At 38.2% G+C, this 16,621-nt stretch overlaps 1 protein-coding gene across 2 annotated transcripts in view; it reads left to right on the forward strand.

The window, feature by feature from the left end:
* LOC126475072 (disks large-associated protein 5-like) overlaps positions 1 to 16,621 on the forward strand; it is a 138,083-nt gene that overhangs the window by 52,422 nt on the left and 69,040 nt on the right. For both annotated transcript variants that reach the window (XR_007586651.1, XM_050102631.1), the window contains exon 6: positions 14,505 to 14,673. Coding sequence is in view for 1 of the 2 variants with exons in the window: in XM_050102631.1 (XP_049958588.1) it covers positions 14,505 to 14,673 (169 nt within the window). In the remaining variant the exon portion in view is untranslated. The remainder of the gene's footprint in view (positions 1 to 14,504; positions 14,674 to 16,621) is intronic.

The following is a 16,621-nucleotide window of genomic DNA, read 5'->3' on the forward strand; positions in this document are numbered from 1 at the left end:
ATTTCAGAGACCTAAAAAGGCAATGAAGAATCAGATGGAGACTTTAACATGCAGAAATTTTTTACACAGTCACAGAACAGAAATAATATGGATTTAGGACAGACTTCAGTCATTGGGCTCCCCAAGCAGGTGGCAAGCACAGGCCCACAAGCAGTGAGGACATTTCCTTTACTTCTCTGCAGGGTAGGGAGTGGGGAGCTGTATGGAGGCTTGAAAAGAGATGATGTGGATACCGCATGTTTCTTAGACTAATTAATTTTGCCATAAAAAACGTGCAAATCAGTTTAAATGAGGTTTCTTTGCTATACATTTACCAGGTAAACTAAAAGCTTAATACTACCACATAATTTTACTACAAAGTAGGTACATATTTCTCATTTTACTTAATCATGCATTATACATGTAACAATTCTTGAACAAATCTCACCCTCTTTAATCTTCTTGCTCTTTTTCCCTTTTACAAAAGCGTCTACAATTGGTTCATTCATTCATGTGCTTTGTAGATGTAATGTGTAGTTCAGGTTATGGTCTGACAATATCTCAAAGGCATTTAATTATTCTTCATTGCTGGAAACACTTGTTTAAAGATGTACATGCAATCAAGCCATCTTCTGCAAATGAAGAAACTGACCGTGAGGGAAATGCTTGTAGAAATGTAGAACATATATCTTGTTTTTAAATTTATCTTTATCTTACCTGTCGTGCTACAGGTCAGTTTCTTAAAGCTGCATACCTGTACAAATGTTTTCAGTATTCACTGAATATAGGGACGAAAAACACCCTCCAGCTCTGTCAAATCCTTAAATCAAAACAGAAATTCTTCCTTAATGGTAAGATAAATAGGTGGATAGCATTTGAAGTTTGTCAGTACCATAGTACTTCAGTCAAGATAATTTTGAAAAAAGAACTGCATTTCCCTTGTTCACTTGATTCTCCCAAAGTGAGAATTTTATTTTGAATTTGTGCGCACAATCAATGAAATGTGTTATCAACAGATCCTTACCTTGAATATGTGAAGTGTTAGAGTATTTCAGATGGCTGGTCATACTGACAAGGAAAGCTAGTTTGCTTTTCCACAAAGGCTGTTTAAGTTCAGGAACAAGCCAGTGCACCTCACAGATTTTCTTGCTGAAGGTTGATGTCTTCAAGAAATTTCTCAGATTGGCACTCCTACTTAGTTCATTTCTCAATGTGACATTATTTGCACATAAATTTTTCTGCTGAGTCATGTAGTGAACCCCTCTTATTTCTTGGTGTTCTCCCAGCTTTTTCATTTTCTCATTCAGTTGTGGTTGGAATCATGATTTATATCCAACATGACTGGTGCTGTGTCTGTAGACACAGACACTTATAAATTTCGTGATAAACATATATATTTTCTACATTTCTCCATTGCTATGAAGTCTGAGCTTTCTGTGACTCCAGGTTCACTGTTTGTGCCTCTGATAAAAATGGCTAGTTGAGCTGTAACAAACTGTTCACAAAGATTTACAAGCTGACTGTGAACATCATGTGACATCTGCTATATGTGTTGCAAGATTGACATGTTTGAAACAGTACCATGCATCTGAAGATCCTTTGCAATGCAGATGGAAGTGCAAACATAGTGTCTGTGTCACACTACTATCCCTTGTCATTACTGAAATTAAGCGTCGCTACTCTTAAAACTGACTCTCCCCTATTTCACAGCAAGCCCTTTTATGTTGTCACGGCCAGTGTTAACATGCTTTCTCTGCACTCCCTGCCATGTTGCAGCTGCTCTGCTCACAAGCAGAAGCCTGAAAAAGTGCAAGTGCTCGTGCTAAAAATCATCAATTTACAATTTATTTGGTTAATTAAGAATCAAAATAGTTTAAATATACTGGCATAAAGCTGTACATTGAACTGCCACTGGCAGTTCTGTCATGTCTAGTACAGTTCCTTAGAAAGATGGTACAAAACCAATTATCATCTTTGTATATGAGGTAGAAGTAGTCTATAATACTGTGATATCATAAACTTAAGATGTAATTTTAAATTTAATATCCTATTATTGTATACATTCATTGGTGCAGTTATCAAAACCCATAGTATGTACATGATCAGTGTTTGATGATTGAATACAAAAATAATTATGTAACAGGTGTGATGTTTGGCAGATTGTAGTGTGGGATACAAAGAAGTGTTCTTTAGCACGTAAAACCATCATAGTCATGGTCAAAATTCATAAGAACATTAAACAAAAATTAGGAAGATATGCTACGAAAGCCGTGTTATTTGCAGATGACATCACTGTTGATGGGTGAGGAAAAATGGAAGTGCATAGGCAAGATGATCTATGGAAGCAACTTAAAGAAAACATCTGGGATGCTAGTAAACACAGAGAAGAGCAAAACATTATTCATGACAAGGGAAAAGATAAAATTGAGTGGAAAATTTTTGGAAGTGATCAAAAGTTTAAAGTACTGAAGTGTGATGACAAATAATGGCAAGATAGCAGAAGAAATTGAATAAAGAATACAACAAGCAAACAGTTTCTGCCAGAGTGTAATGGATATACAGTGAAACATGCTCCCAAAGAAATATAAGAAAAGTTGTGTTTTCAATTTATGAACACATTATAGCATATACAGCTGGCACATAGATAAAAAGAAAGTGGGAAGAGAGCAGAATGCAGACAGTAGAGATGAAACTTGAAAGATGTTTTGAAGGTAAGACATGTTATGGACAGAATAGGAGAGGTGAGTGTGCAAAAAATATTTTCTGGAAGGGACCACGAGGAAGAACCAGAAAGAGATGAACAAATGTAGTGATGTAGTTGATATAGAAGAGGGGAGGTAAACAAGTTGATGCACTTAAGGAAAGAGAGGACTGAGAGAGAGAGAGAGAGAGAGAGAGAGAGAGAGAGAGAGAGAGAGGGGGGGGGGTGTATTTGATGCACAACCTGACCCATGAAGTGGCAAACAGACAGTGTGAAGATAACATTCGATACAGGTCAAGGCGACTGTAGTTTGAAATATTATATCTCTTTATAAATTTCTATATTTGCAAAAGGAATGTCTACTTCAGCAGATTTTATGCTTACATTCATTAGAGTAATAGATTAAGAGATTACTAAAGTGATGTAGAAAAAGGGGTAAATTAATTGTATTTATATTTTTTAGTAACAATGTACATGAGCTGCTTTTTTAAAAATTAATAATAAACAGATTTATTACTTTGTGGGCAAATCTTAAAGCATAAGTAGGAAACTGTACAATCTTTTGATATGCTACCTGATTTTTATTTGTGAGGCTTACTGCGCAGGCATAGTGTGTGTTTCCAGGATTGCATTGAAACAGGAAAAGGGCTTTCTGTGTGCTCAATTTTGAGGTGTCCAGAGCTGTGGTTACAGTGCAGTGCGAGTTTCGGGCACAGTAATAACATAGATACGTGGTACCAACAGTTCATGGAAACCTGAAGCTTTTGTAAGGGGATGAGTCCTGGTCCTTTCATGGAAACCTGAAGCTTTTGTAAGGGGATGAGTCCTGGTCCTCCTCATGTGTCTGATGCGTTGAGAGTGTGCAAGATGTTTCAGTGAAATCGCCGCAAGTCACTTACTAAAGCAAGCAGGGAATTGTGCATGCCAAAGATTACAGTATAGAAAGTGTTACATAAATGGCTAAGTTTCAAACTGTACAAGTGTGATGAGTGCAGGTCCTTACATCAGCAAATAAGTGAAGACTTGAGGTCTGTGAAGAGCTGCAGTTAAGAGTGGAGGACACTGGTTTTGTACAAATTCTTATCTTGTGCTATGAAGCCACTATCAATGTAAGTGGCAAGGTGAACGCACTCTCTGTCCGTATCTGGGGAAGTGAGAAACTACATAAGAGTATGTGAGACTCACCAAAAGTGAATGTTTTGTGTGCGGTTCATACAAGTAAGTGCACAGCCCATTTTCCTTGAACAACCAATGATAGCAGGCAATTCATTTTGAGACATATTGAAAACCTACGTGTTATCCTCAGAAAAGAAATCCACTACTGTACAGCCACATTATCAGTGACAAACAGCTGGCAACAGCATCTGCCGTGAAATATCTAGGCGTAACTGTCCTAAGCAACCTTAAGTGGAATGACCATATAAAACAGGTAGTGGGAAAAGCAGACATCAGGCTCAGATTAATGAGAAGAATCTTAAGGAAATGTAACTCATCCATGAAAGAAGTGACTTGTTCACCCGATTCTTGAATGTTGTTCATCTTTCTGGGATCCCTATCAGGTAGGACTAATAGAGGAGATAGAGAAGATCCAACAAAGAGCTTCATGGTTTGTCACAGGATCGTTTAGCTGGTGAGAGAGTGTTATGGAGATTCTAAACGAACTCCACTGGCAGACGTTAAGAGAGCATTGGGCATCATAGAGAGATTTACTATCAAAATTTTGGGACAGCACTTCTCAGGAGGAGTCGGATAACATATCCCCCCCTCTCCCCTCCACGCTCCAGATGCATCTCACGTATTGACCACGAGGAGAAAATTCGAGAAATTAGAACTAATACAGAGGCTTACCAACAATTATTCTTCCCATGCCCTGGAACAGGGTTGGATTGATCAGATAGTGGTACTGACAGTACCGCTCACCACACACCATTAGGTGGCTTGCTGAGTATGATGTAGATGTTATGATGATCACATTTTGCAACTAGACAGTGCCCCATGTTATTTTTATGGGAATGTAAGAGAGCTTCTTAATAGTGTTCATCAACACTGGATTAGACATCCTGCAACAGCAGACAAGCATCTTGTCCACTGACTATCCTGTTTGCCAAATTTAATGCCGTGTGATTTGCATCAAAAACTTGGAAAGTTTCCGCTGCTTATGGTATAAGGTTTGCCCATATAAAGTAGTAAATCAATTTCTTATTAATTTTTAAAACAGCACCATTCATACATAAACACCCTGTATAAATACACGTTTATTAACACAAAGTGGTGACTCTGTACAATAAGATTGTAACATAGGTGAATGTAGCACAAAAACAATAACTGAATGCCATACTAAATGTCGTGGCACTTGTATATATGCACAGAAATTCCATGAAAATGTAGAAAAGTTTAAGTATAACATTCCATTTTATTTGAAGAAGGGGTGCAGCGAACCACATTTCAATGAACCCTAATGATCTAAGTTCAGTAAATGTCTCCTTGATCTGTGTATTTTTTGATTCAGTCACTGAAGTAGCATGGGGTCATTTTTATCCTGTTCCACTGCTGGTTGAGGAGGTAGTCAAAGTAAGTGCCATTCCTTTTGAGTTCTGTGTTGCCCACTATTCTTTATTATGCTTCAACTTTTTAGTTAATTTTGGTGCCTTTCGACAAGTCTATAAAGTTGTTTTCCAATGTACAGTGTAGCTCGCAGCTGTTTGATTACACTGTCAAGATCCAAGGTGATCCACTTCACAAATTGTTCAAGAAATTTTTGGCGTACACTTGATCACCAACCTGAAACTTTGAACCTGTCTTTGGCTGTACTTCCTCTTTTAATGGAAGGATCTGTGACTATATTCCTTGGCTGATGACCATGAAGTAGTTCGGCAGTTCGTGCGGTGAGTAATCAGCATTTTTGGCAGAGCACCTTGCTTGTTCTCTCGTCCCCAGTTAGCTTTCTTTGAAGCTTCTGTAAAATTACTGACAAATCTTTCTGCTGCACCATTTGAAGCAGAATGAAATGAAGTTGTAGTCAGGAGTTCTATGCCATTCATGCCACTGACATTTGTGAATTACATTGATACCATTGTCAAAAACTATGGTCTTGATGAATCCTTGTATGGTAAAGAGTTTTTAGTGCTTGTAGCATCGTTCCTGAAGTTGGTGTCAAATATGTTTAGGAACTGTGATTGTGTGTCAACACATGATCCAGTATGCTTTCCTAAATGGTCAAGCAAAATCAGTGTGAATTCTTTCCCATGGTTATGTTGCTTGGGGATGGTGAAGGTTAATTTAGAATATCCTTTTTGTGATTGGGTATTGCTATTTGACAAGATTCACATTGTGAAACCATTACTCAACTTCTGTGTCCATTTTTGGTCACCAGCTTGTCATTTGTTTCATTTATCTTCATAGTCAGTTCCAAGCATTCATTGTGGGACACAGATATTGAGCATCTTTGGTTGGAATTTAAAGGTGTTATCCTCCACATACTAGAGAAATACGTGCTTAGCAAAAATATAGGGGAGGGAAAGGATCCACCGTGATTCAACAAAAGCTTTAGGAAGTTTCTGAGAAAGCAGAGAATTTTGCACAGTCGTCTTAAACGTAGTCACTGCCCTGCTGACAAACAGAAATTATGTGAAATGAAAGCAGCTGTCAAAAGGTCAGTGAGAGATTCTTTTAATGAATTTGAAAGCAATATTTTATATGCAGAGTCAAAAGTAACCCCAAAAACTTTTGGTCGTACATAAAATCTATGAACGCTACAAATAATTCAATACCTTCTCTTTTTGACAGTATGAGTTATGTAACAGATGATGATACACGGAAGGCCAAAATTTTAAACCTAGCTTTCAAAAACTCATTTACGGTAGAGGACTGCAGCACAATTCCCCCTTTCATCTATCGAACAAACGCAAGGATGGCTGACATAGTGTTTAGTGTATCTGGGATTGTAAAACAGTTAAGATCCTTAGGCGCCAGGAAGGCATCTGGCACAGACGGTATCCCCGTAACATTATATGTTGACTATGCTACAAATATAGCACCATTCTTATCCATCATCTCTCGGAGATCATTGGAACAGTGGAAAGTTCCACGGGACTGGAAGAAGGCTCAGGTCATAGCAATCTATAAAAAGGGTAGAAAATCGGATGCACATCATTACTGGCCAATTTCACTGACATAGATTTGTTGTAGAATCGTGGAACATATTTTGTTTTCAGACGTAATAATATTTCCAGACTTTGAGAAGCTCATCTGCATAAACCAGCATAGTTTTAGGAAACAGCACTCATGTGAGACACAGCTGGCCCTCTTTGTGCATGATATACAACAGGCTGGTAGATACTGGCTCCCAGTTTGAGGTTCGAAAGGCATTTGACTCGGTTCCGCACTGCCGCTTACTCCAAAAAGGGGGGGGGGGGGGGGGCAGTGAAGAGATGAAATTGCTTGTTTGTGAAAATGTGCCATAATAGTCATGTTTGTGGTGTTGGTAAGTTACAGTATAGAGCTGTGTTTGAGCTCGGTATTTGGAGGTGTTGGAGCAGTAAGTCTGGCATACCTTCAGCTCGCTGCCTCCTTCCTGGGCATTGGCAGCTGTTGTGAATTCAAAATACCTTCATGACAGTGTCAATGTGAGGTAGCTCATCTGCCAGACTATTCTGCCCATTAATAATATGATGAATAACCGTAGTAAATTGTGCAGTAAAGTTCAGACGCTATAACTGGTGCAATGATGCCTTGTCTGGCTTGTGACAAAGAGTGAATACAAATGGCTTATGGTCCTGAGAATCATATCTGCCTTCAAGCACATGCCTAAACTTGTTGATTGAGGCATATATTCCATGGAGCTCGCATTTGTATGTTCACCTATTTGCTGGCAAAGGTGATAATTTCTTGCTGAAAAAAGCTAGTGGTTGCTAGTTGTGCTGTACATGTTGCTGTAAAATGGCTCTAATTGTAATTGATGGCACAGTCTACCGTAACTGAGATGTGTTTAAGGAAGAGGATGAGCTAACGTGTAGTCTCTACAATAACAGCTCTAAATTTTTTATGAAACGAGTAGATGTTCTCCGTGGTGGGCAAATACCTGTTTCTGCTACAAGAGGATTGTTGTCAGTCCATGTGTGGAGTGCCATATTTCTGTAGCTGTAACTTCATTAGTTTTCAGCTACTATGCTTATAGTGCTTCCAGAGAAGTCTGCTCTGGTGAAGGCAGTTGCAATGTCAATCGATGGATACATCTCAACTATTTGTTCATCAGTTTGATCGAGACACCTATGTCACCATTGCAAACTGTGAGTATTTTCTGTGCATCTGCAGGTATGTGAAACAGCCATATATTCTGCAGAAAATTGTTTTAATTTGCGTTGCCTGCCAGTTTCTAAAAACAACAAAGGAGTTCAGGTGGTCACAATGGCACAAAGTTCTTCAGTGCTGAGCAATTTTTCAACTCGCTTAGCTTCTGACTGCGACAAGTGCGTGCTTGAGAGTAGGTTGTTCTTCAGTGCTTGATGGTAAAGCTAGGATGTCTTATATTTCTGTAGCCATTTGCTCATTATGTCTAGCCACCACATAACTGTATTTAGTTTTCTCCATTGTGATGTGGGCCTAGACAGATTGGCTCTCGAGTTGCGCAAACCACAGTTCTGGATTATATGACAAGCAGAGCTGCTTTTTTCACTGCAATCGGACTAAACATCCAGTTTCCCACTGGAAAGTCAGAGCTTACAGGATTCTGTATGTTTGCTATGGCAGATGTTGATTATGCGACACAGTTCGTCACTAGTAATTCTACATGAGATGGTTGATGCAAAAACATTCATAGAGTGCATTTTGTCATTCTGGCATGCAACTCAATTTTTCCAGCATACAATGTGACCATTCCGGTGCGTGATTCGGCAACTGTCACCAAACGTTGTGTGAAAATACAGTTCTTTAAGCACACAATATAACAGTTAATTACAATGAGTAACTGTAAACTGCTAGGAATATGTATATGCGTCCTTTGTTTTTAACTCAGACAGTGCAAACACACTTGAAATATGTATCAGATGATTCACTGTTCATATTAATGCCCAAACATTCTTGAAGTACACATCGTTCAATTAAACAATGGAAAATCCAGGATGGAATGTAACAATATTATGAAAAGTATAGGTGTGGTTTCAGCTGGCAGAGACTGCAGTCTTGCGACTTTTTGACAGTGGCTTTGTTGAACGAAAGCTTATTTTGTGGCAGTCAGTTTGTTGTGCCTGTCTGCAACTCTGCATCTCCACTATATGGTGAGTAGCAACTATCCTTTTCATAACATTGTTCAATTATTTTTAAACTTTCCTCAGGTCTGTTCAGAACATTTAACTACTTTCTTTACCTGCTTGCCTATGAAATTACAGCCAGAATTAAGTTCAGAAACTTAGGGGGCTTATTTTCACTTCTTTGCCATTGTGTATTGCTTAAATGTGGGAATATGTAGGTTGCCTCATAACATCTCAACTGCAGGAAAGGGAAGGAATAGCTGAAAATTACTTCAACGTGTTTAAAGCATGAGAAGTGCAGTAATTTAGGATGAATGAAAGAATTAAGGAAATACAACTTGAAGGGATAGTAAAAATGTGAAAGCAATTGGGAGTTCTCCCGGTGGATATATTGCAAGTACTGGATTCACATGAAATTCTGACAGTTTTGGGATTACATCATAATTGGATTGGTGTGTCAACATGCAAATGTCCAACTAGAAACCCAACCATTTGTAATTGAAACCTCTGTCATATAATTTTCTCTGTCAGTCTCTTCCCTCTAGCAGTACTTTGTTCAAGTCAGTGCAAAGTTGCAACAATTTAGATTTCATGAGGTGTTTCAGGTTGTTGGAATAAAAGAGCCAATAAGATTGTGTAGTAAAACATGGTTGTTTAAGAAGAAATACGCCGGGAAAATTTCAGAAGTCACATGGTTGTTTTGATTCTAAGCTTGTAGTTTATGTAAAGTTCCCGATTTTCCAGCCAGAAGTGTTCATAAGTACAGTATCGCTGATGGCAGTGAGTCACCAAAATGGTTAAGCTCAGTCAGGTTACTTCCTTTTTCTTCACTTAACAATATCCCCCTCCCCCCGCGTGAACCATGGACCTTGCCGTTGGTGGGGAGGCTTGCGGGCCTCAGCCATACAGATAGCCGTACCGTAGGTCCAACCACAATGGAAGGGTATCTGTTGAGAGGCCAGACAAACGTGTGGTCCCTCAAGAGGGGCACCAGCCTTTTCAGTAGTTGCAGGGGCAACAGTCTGGAGATGATTGACTGATCTGGCCTTGTAACACTAACCAAAACAGCCATGCTGTGCTGGTACTGCGAACGGTTGAAAGCAAGGGAAAGCTACAGCCGTATTTTTTCCCAAGGGCATGCAGCTTTACTGTATGGTTAATGATGATGGCGTCCTCTTTGGTAAAGTATTCCGGAGGTAAAATAGTCCCCCATTCAGATCTCCGGGTGGGGACTACTCAGGAGGACGTCGTTATCAGGAGAAAGAAAACTGGCGTTCTATGGATCGGAGTGTGGAATGTCAGATCCCTTAATTGGGCAGGTAGGTTAGAAAATTTAAAAAGGGAAATGGATAGGTTAAAGTTAGATATAGTGGGAATTAGTGAAGTTCGGTGGCAGGAGGAACAAGACTTCTGGTCAGACGAATACAGGGTTATAAATACAAAGTCAAATAGGGGTAATGCAGGAGTAGGTTTAATAATGAATAAAAACATAGGAATGCGGGTAAACTACTACAAACAGCATAGTGAACGCATTATTGTGGCCAAGATAGACACGAAGCCCACGTCTGCTACAGTAGTACAAGTTTATATGCCAACTAGCTCTGCAGATGACGAAGAAATTGAAGAAATATATGATGAAATAAAAGAAATTATTCAGATAGTGAAGGGAGACGAAAATTTAATAGTCATGGGTGACTGGAATTTAATTGATGAAAGGAGAAAATATAAAAACGCAGTAAATGAAGCAGGCAAAAAGGAATACAAATGTCTCAAAAATGAGGTCGACAGGAAGTGTAAAATGGCTAAGCAGGGATGGCTAGACGACAAATGTAAGGATGTAGAGGCATCTATCATTTGGGGTAAGATAGATACTGCCTACAGGAAAATTAGAGAGACCTTCGGAGAAAAGAGAACCACTTGTATGAATATCAAGAGCTCAGATGGAAACCCAGTTCTAAGCAAAGAAGGGAAAGCAGAAAGGTGGAAGGAGTATATAGATGGTGTATACAAGGGTGATGTACTTGAGGACAATATTATGGATATGGAAGAGGATGTAGATGAAGATGTATGGGAGATATGATACTGCGCGAAGAGTTTGACAGAGCACTGAAAGACCTGAGTCGAAACAAGGCCCCCGGAGTAGACAACATTCTATTAGAACTACTGACAGCCTTGGGAGAGCCATTCCTGACAAAACTCTACCATCTGGTGAGCAAGATGTGGGAGACAGGTGAAATTTCCTCAGACTTCAAGAAGAATATAATAATTCCAATCCCAAAGAAAGCTGGTGTTGACAGATGTGAAAATTACCGAACTATCAGTTTAATAAGTCACGGCTGCAAAATACTAACACTAATTCTTTACAGACGAATGGAAAAACTGGTAGAAGCTGAACTTGGGGAAGTTCAGTTTGGATTCCATAGAAATATTGGAACACATGAGGCAATACTGACCCTACAGCTTATCTTAAAACCTAGAGTAAGGAAAGGTAAACCTACATTTCTAGCATTTGTAGACTTAGAGAGCTTTTGACAATGTTGACTGGAATAGTCTCTTTCAAATTCTGAAGGTGGCAGGGGTAAAATATAGGGAGCGAAAGGCTATTTACAATTTGTATAGAAACCAAATGGCAGTTATAAGAGTTGAGGGGCATGAAAGAGAAGCAGTGGTTGGGAAGGGAATGAGACAGGGTTGTAGCCTCTCCCCGATGTTATTCAATCTGTATATTGAGCAAACAGTGAAGGAAACAAAAGAAAAATTCGGAGTAGGTATTAAAATCCATGGTGGTGAAATAAAAACTTTGAGGTTCGCCAATGACATTGTAATTCTGTCAGAGACAGCAAAGGACTTGGAAGAGCAGTTGAACGGAATGGATAGTGTCTTGAAAGGAGGATATAAGATGAATGTCAACAAAAGCAAAACGAAGATAATGGTATGTAGTCGAATTAAGTCGGGTGATGGTGAGGGTATTAGATTAGGAAATGAGACACTTAAAGTAGTTAAGAAGTTTTGTTATTTGGGAAGCAAAAAACTGATGATGGTCAAAGGAGAGAGGATATAAAATGTAGACTGGCAATGGGAAGGAAAGCGTTTCTGAAGAAGAGAAATTTGTTAACATCGAGTATAGATTTCAGTGTCAGGAAGTCATTATTGAAAGTGTTTGTATGGAAGTGAAACATGGACAATAAATAGTTTAGACAAGAAGAGAATAGAAGCTTTCAAAATGTGGTGCTACAGAAGAATGCTGAAGATTAGATGGGTAGATCACATAATTAATGAGGTGGTGTTGAATAGGATTGGGGAGAAGAGAAGCTTGTGGCACAACTTGACTAGAAGAAGGGATCGGTTGGTAGGACATGTTCTGAGGCATCAAGGGGTCACCAATTTAGTATTGGAGGGCAGCGTGGAGGGTAAAAATCGTAGAGGGAGACCAAGAGATGAATACACCAAGCAGATTCAGAAGGATGTAGGTTGTAGTAGGTACTGGGAGATGAAGAAACTTGCACAGGATAGAGTAGCATGGAGAGCTGCATCAAACCAGTCTCAGGACTGAAGACCACAAAAACAACAACTATATTTTTAAAGATTTTTGTGGGAGGGGTTCATCCTGTTTTTAAAGGTATCATCTCTTGTTAATTTGTATGCACATCACTCAGAGGCATGATAATAGAGATGCCAACAAATGAACTGCTTATGGCTAAATAAGTATTGTAAATTTATTTATATATTTGCTCCTTTTTCACCCCTTACCACTTCATATAGGAAGAAACTCACCCCATTGACGTTAAACTTTTCAGTGCCTGTTGCATGCAAATCTTTGGACAGCTACTCCTTACCTATGGTTTTTAATGTCTTCTCTTGCTTTCAGCATATTAGTTTCATGTTCTTCGACATATCAATTAGACACTGTGATTCATAAGTATTCTCCCTTCGTTACACAAGATGTGCTACATCTAATTTTTCTTCAAATGTGCTATCTTTCAGCATTGTAGCCATCTTCAAAGTTCTAGCATACATGCTGTAATCAGTGGAATTAGCCAGTAACTCAGTGTAAAAGTACTACAAAGCAAATGTAGTCATTTGAATACTGGACATTGTAACATTCCCCATTCTTAAACATGCTGTGAGAATAAAGTAATAAAATTCAGACTTTCCAGTTTAGTGATTGCATGTTCTTCAGGCTGTAAATGAAACATATTTACAGTTTGCATTAATAATTATTGGATCGGTTAATGTCGCATTGATTATTTGTACTTACATAGTGTAATCTGTCGTCGATCATTGTTGTCCTACATCTCTGATTGAAGTGAAAAAGCAAAGTCGTATGTCGTGAATGGCTGGAAATCCCCAAAGGGCAGCTGCAGCCACCTAATTGAAAAGGTTTTCTCTATCTTTTGCACCCATAGGCATCCTTCCTGTACAAAGTGTGAGAGCTGTGTAAATGTATCTCCCAATGTAGATGACTGTTTAACGTCCCCATCTGATGGACAGAGAACTATCAACAGTGTCGCAGACCCTTGCTTCATGAGACACTGCAGAGGGGTTTGAAATTGTATCCAAGACATTTGGTGCAAAACCGGGTGATCAAGGACTTCACACCACCACCCCTCCTGTCCCCTCTACCATAAAGGCAAAGAGGAAAATGTCAACAGTGCAAGGCATACCTGGACAGTAACCCATCTGAGTACTGGCCATGCTCAATGGTGCTTAACTTAGATGATCCGACGGGAGTCGGTGTATCCACCTTGGCATAGTATTTGTCTCTGAAGTAAATAGCCATAGTTCTTGCTGAATATGCCGGTATGTAACTCGCAGTTCGTGGATGGTAATTTTTAAAATGATAAGTCAAACTCCATTAAATATATTACTCATTCATTGTATTCAGTTCACACTTGAGCTGCTCCTCAACAGAACCTTGTACTCCATTTGGAAACATTAAAATCACAAACTAGTTGCGAAAACCTCAGTACATAAACTACTAACATAATAAAACTACCATTCACAATCTTCCAAAAAGTAACTGCCACGCCAACATAGCTGCAGTCTCATATATAACATTATAACAATGTCAGCAGACTTAGGCATTATTAGATATATCATTTTAATTAATGTAAAATTACGAATTACGTATAAAATTATTTAAGCAGAATGTAACTCTCAGCTGGAAACAAACATAATTGTTATGATTGGTTATGTGTAATAGACTCTGTTCCAAATATTACAGTGAGTATTTTTAGAGTTAACTTTACAGTATGTTAATTTTGAGCATTTAAATTGTGGCTTCACTTGACTACACTCATGGTAATTTGTTACAAAAATCCCTATTATTTTATACAAATTGTACAGCTCAAAATCATACTAAAAACTACAAATGTGATATGTTCAGATGCAAACAGTTGTCCACATAAAGTAATTTCTATATAGTGCATTAAGTGTCACCAATAATATTTAGTGTAACTTGAAAATAAAAATGAATATGAAACTTTAGTGTGTCATGTTGTTTACTTTTGAGATGTATCTTGTACTACAATTTTAGGTCTAACATTTCTTGTAAGTGTTCCCATTCTCCTCATCAGGTTCAAAATGTAATTTCCAAATTTGAAGAGCTGGATGTCCTGAAAGACAATAACTGGACAGAACCCAAAAAACAACACTCATCTCCACTGAAGAAGAAAAAAGGTGTAACCAAAATATCTAAAACAAAACAAGTAGCTTCAAAGTCATCTGTTCGAGATCACATTGCAGGTTTGAAAATGTGTGAAGCATCACCTGATGATTGCTTACCTCCCCTTTTTTTTTAATGTTATAGGATGAATACTTTTGTGCTGGTATCAGTTACTACTAGCCTCTAATCATGGTAGCAGCTAACCTCATGACTGTTCCTATTTCAGACTTTTTGTGGCTATATTTTATGCAAATCGAACATTCAGAGAATAGTATTTTGATAGTTACATGTTTTTACATCAATAAACAAATTATAGGCACAATTTTCATACTTTCTTTATGAATGTTGCTAAACATAATGTACACTTGGTCAATTTATAAGTATTGTTTTTCAGGGACAAATTATGAAAATAATGCTTACATGCTAAGTTTCCACAGACTATAACTACACAACCCAGTAGCTTTACCACCAGCTAGAATAATAAATGCAAGGGTATGGTATTTGTTGATATAATAACACATCTCTCAGAATTACAGTATTGCATTTCTTTATTATTATTATTATTATTATTATTATTATTATTATGTGTTTCAGGAATTTATTCCTATTTTCAAATGCTATTGCTATTGCTATTGTGTGTGTGTGTGTGTGTGTGTGTGTGTGTGTGTGTGTGTGTGTTTTCTTCTCTTGTCCTCCTGTCCCTTTTTATGGTTTTTCTGCACTCAGAAGAAAAATAGATCTTAAAATTATTATTTTACTCAACGAAGCTGTGGGAGTGATGGTTTGCAGTGGAAGTGAACATACATGCGCTGAAATAGGCAGTATAGTAGATACCCTAGTAAGTCAATTTTCTGACATTGACATCTAAAACTATTAATGAAATGACACAATTTCAGAGATTTCACTGGTCCAATACAGACATGATTTTATCTATATAGAATAAAGCAGTGAGTGAAAATTTGTACCAAGATCGGGAATCGTACCTGGGTCTCCTACTTACTAGGTAGCTGCATTAGCTACTAAGCCATCTTAGCAGAATGTTATGTATACTGAGGTGGCAATGAGACTTTGGATCAAGGAGGGAGGTGTGTCAAAGTAATCGGTGCAGTTCTGTGAACTGCTCTGCCAAGGTGGCTTAGTGGCTAATGCACCTGCCTAGTTACCAGGAGACCTGAGTTCGATTCCTGGCATTGGTACAATTTTCATTCACCGCTTCAGTCTGTACACACACAAATTTTGAAATTATCATGTATGTTCTGATTTCTTCAATTAAAGTAAAACAATAAGACTAGTAGAAGAGAAGCAGATCCCACGCACATCTGGGTCCAGCCCGTGACAGAATGACCTGCCTTTGGCCAAAAATCACGAAGTTTCTGTAATTGCTTGTTGACTGGGATTCCCTGTCTCATTGCTATATTCTGTTTTTCTATTCTTTCCTGTAGTAACATTACTAAATAATTCTTGTCCATTGTGGACCTATTGGAACACAGGAACTGTTGAAATTGAAATTATGATGAATTAGCTACAACCAGTTGCTTTTATAGACTTTTATTTTCCTTTTATGACACTTCAAAATGCCCAGCATCCCATTTTCAGATGTTTTAATTTATTGCATTGGTTCTTTATTAAAGGTGTTGCAGAATTTTGCAACAGAAATTTTGGAGACAACTATTGCAAAACATCATAAGTAAAGAAACTGTTCACGATGAATGAATAAATGTAAACATTTGAAGATGGGATGAACATAAAATGAATGTACTTTCAAAAATGCATGTTTTGAGACATGATTTGTTAGTGTGGTGTGTCAGAAAAGGGGTGCCATTCGCATTGATGCGTTACCGCATCAACATTAGCATCACAAACACGGTAATTATGGCTTTATGCACTAGGAGCGCTACTATAGTGTAATGTAACAAGGCATCCTGCAAGCTTAAGTATGTATGTGCATTAGGCCCATGAGTCACCAAATGTTGCCCACACTTGGCATATACAATACTTTTTTCTGTATTAGTGATGCAGCTGATCTCT

Source organism: Schistocerca serialis, chromosome 4 (assembly GCF_023864345.2).
Source record: "Schistocerca serialis cubense isolate TAMUIC-IGC-003099 chromosome 4, iqSchSeri2.2, whole genome shotgun sequence".
Classification (NCBI taxonomy): Eukaryota; Metazoa; Arthropoda; class Insecta; order Orthoptera; family Acrididae; genus Schistocerca; species Schistocerca serialis.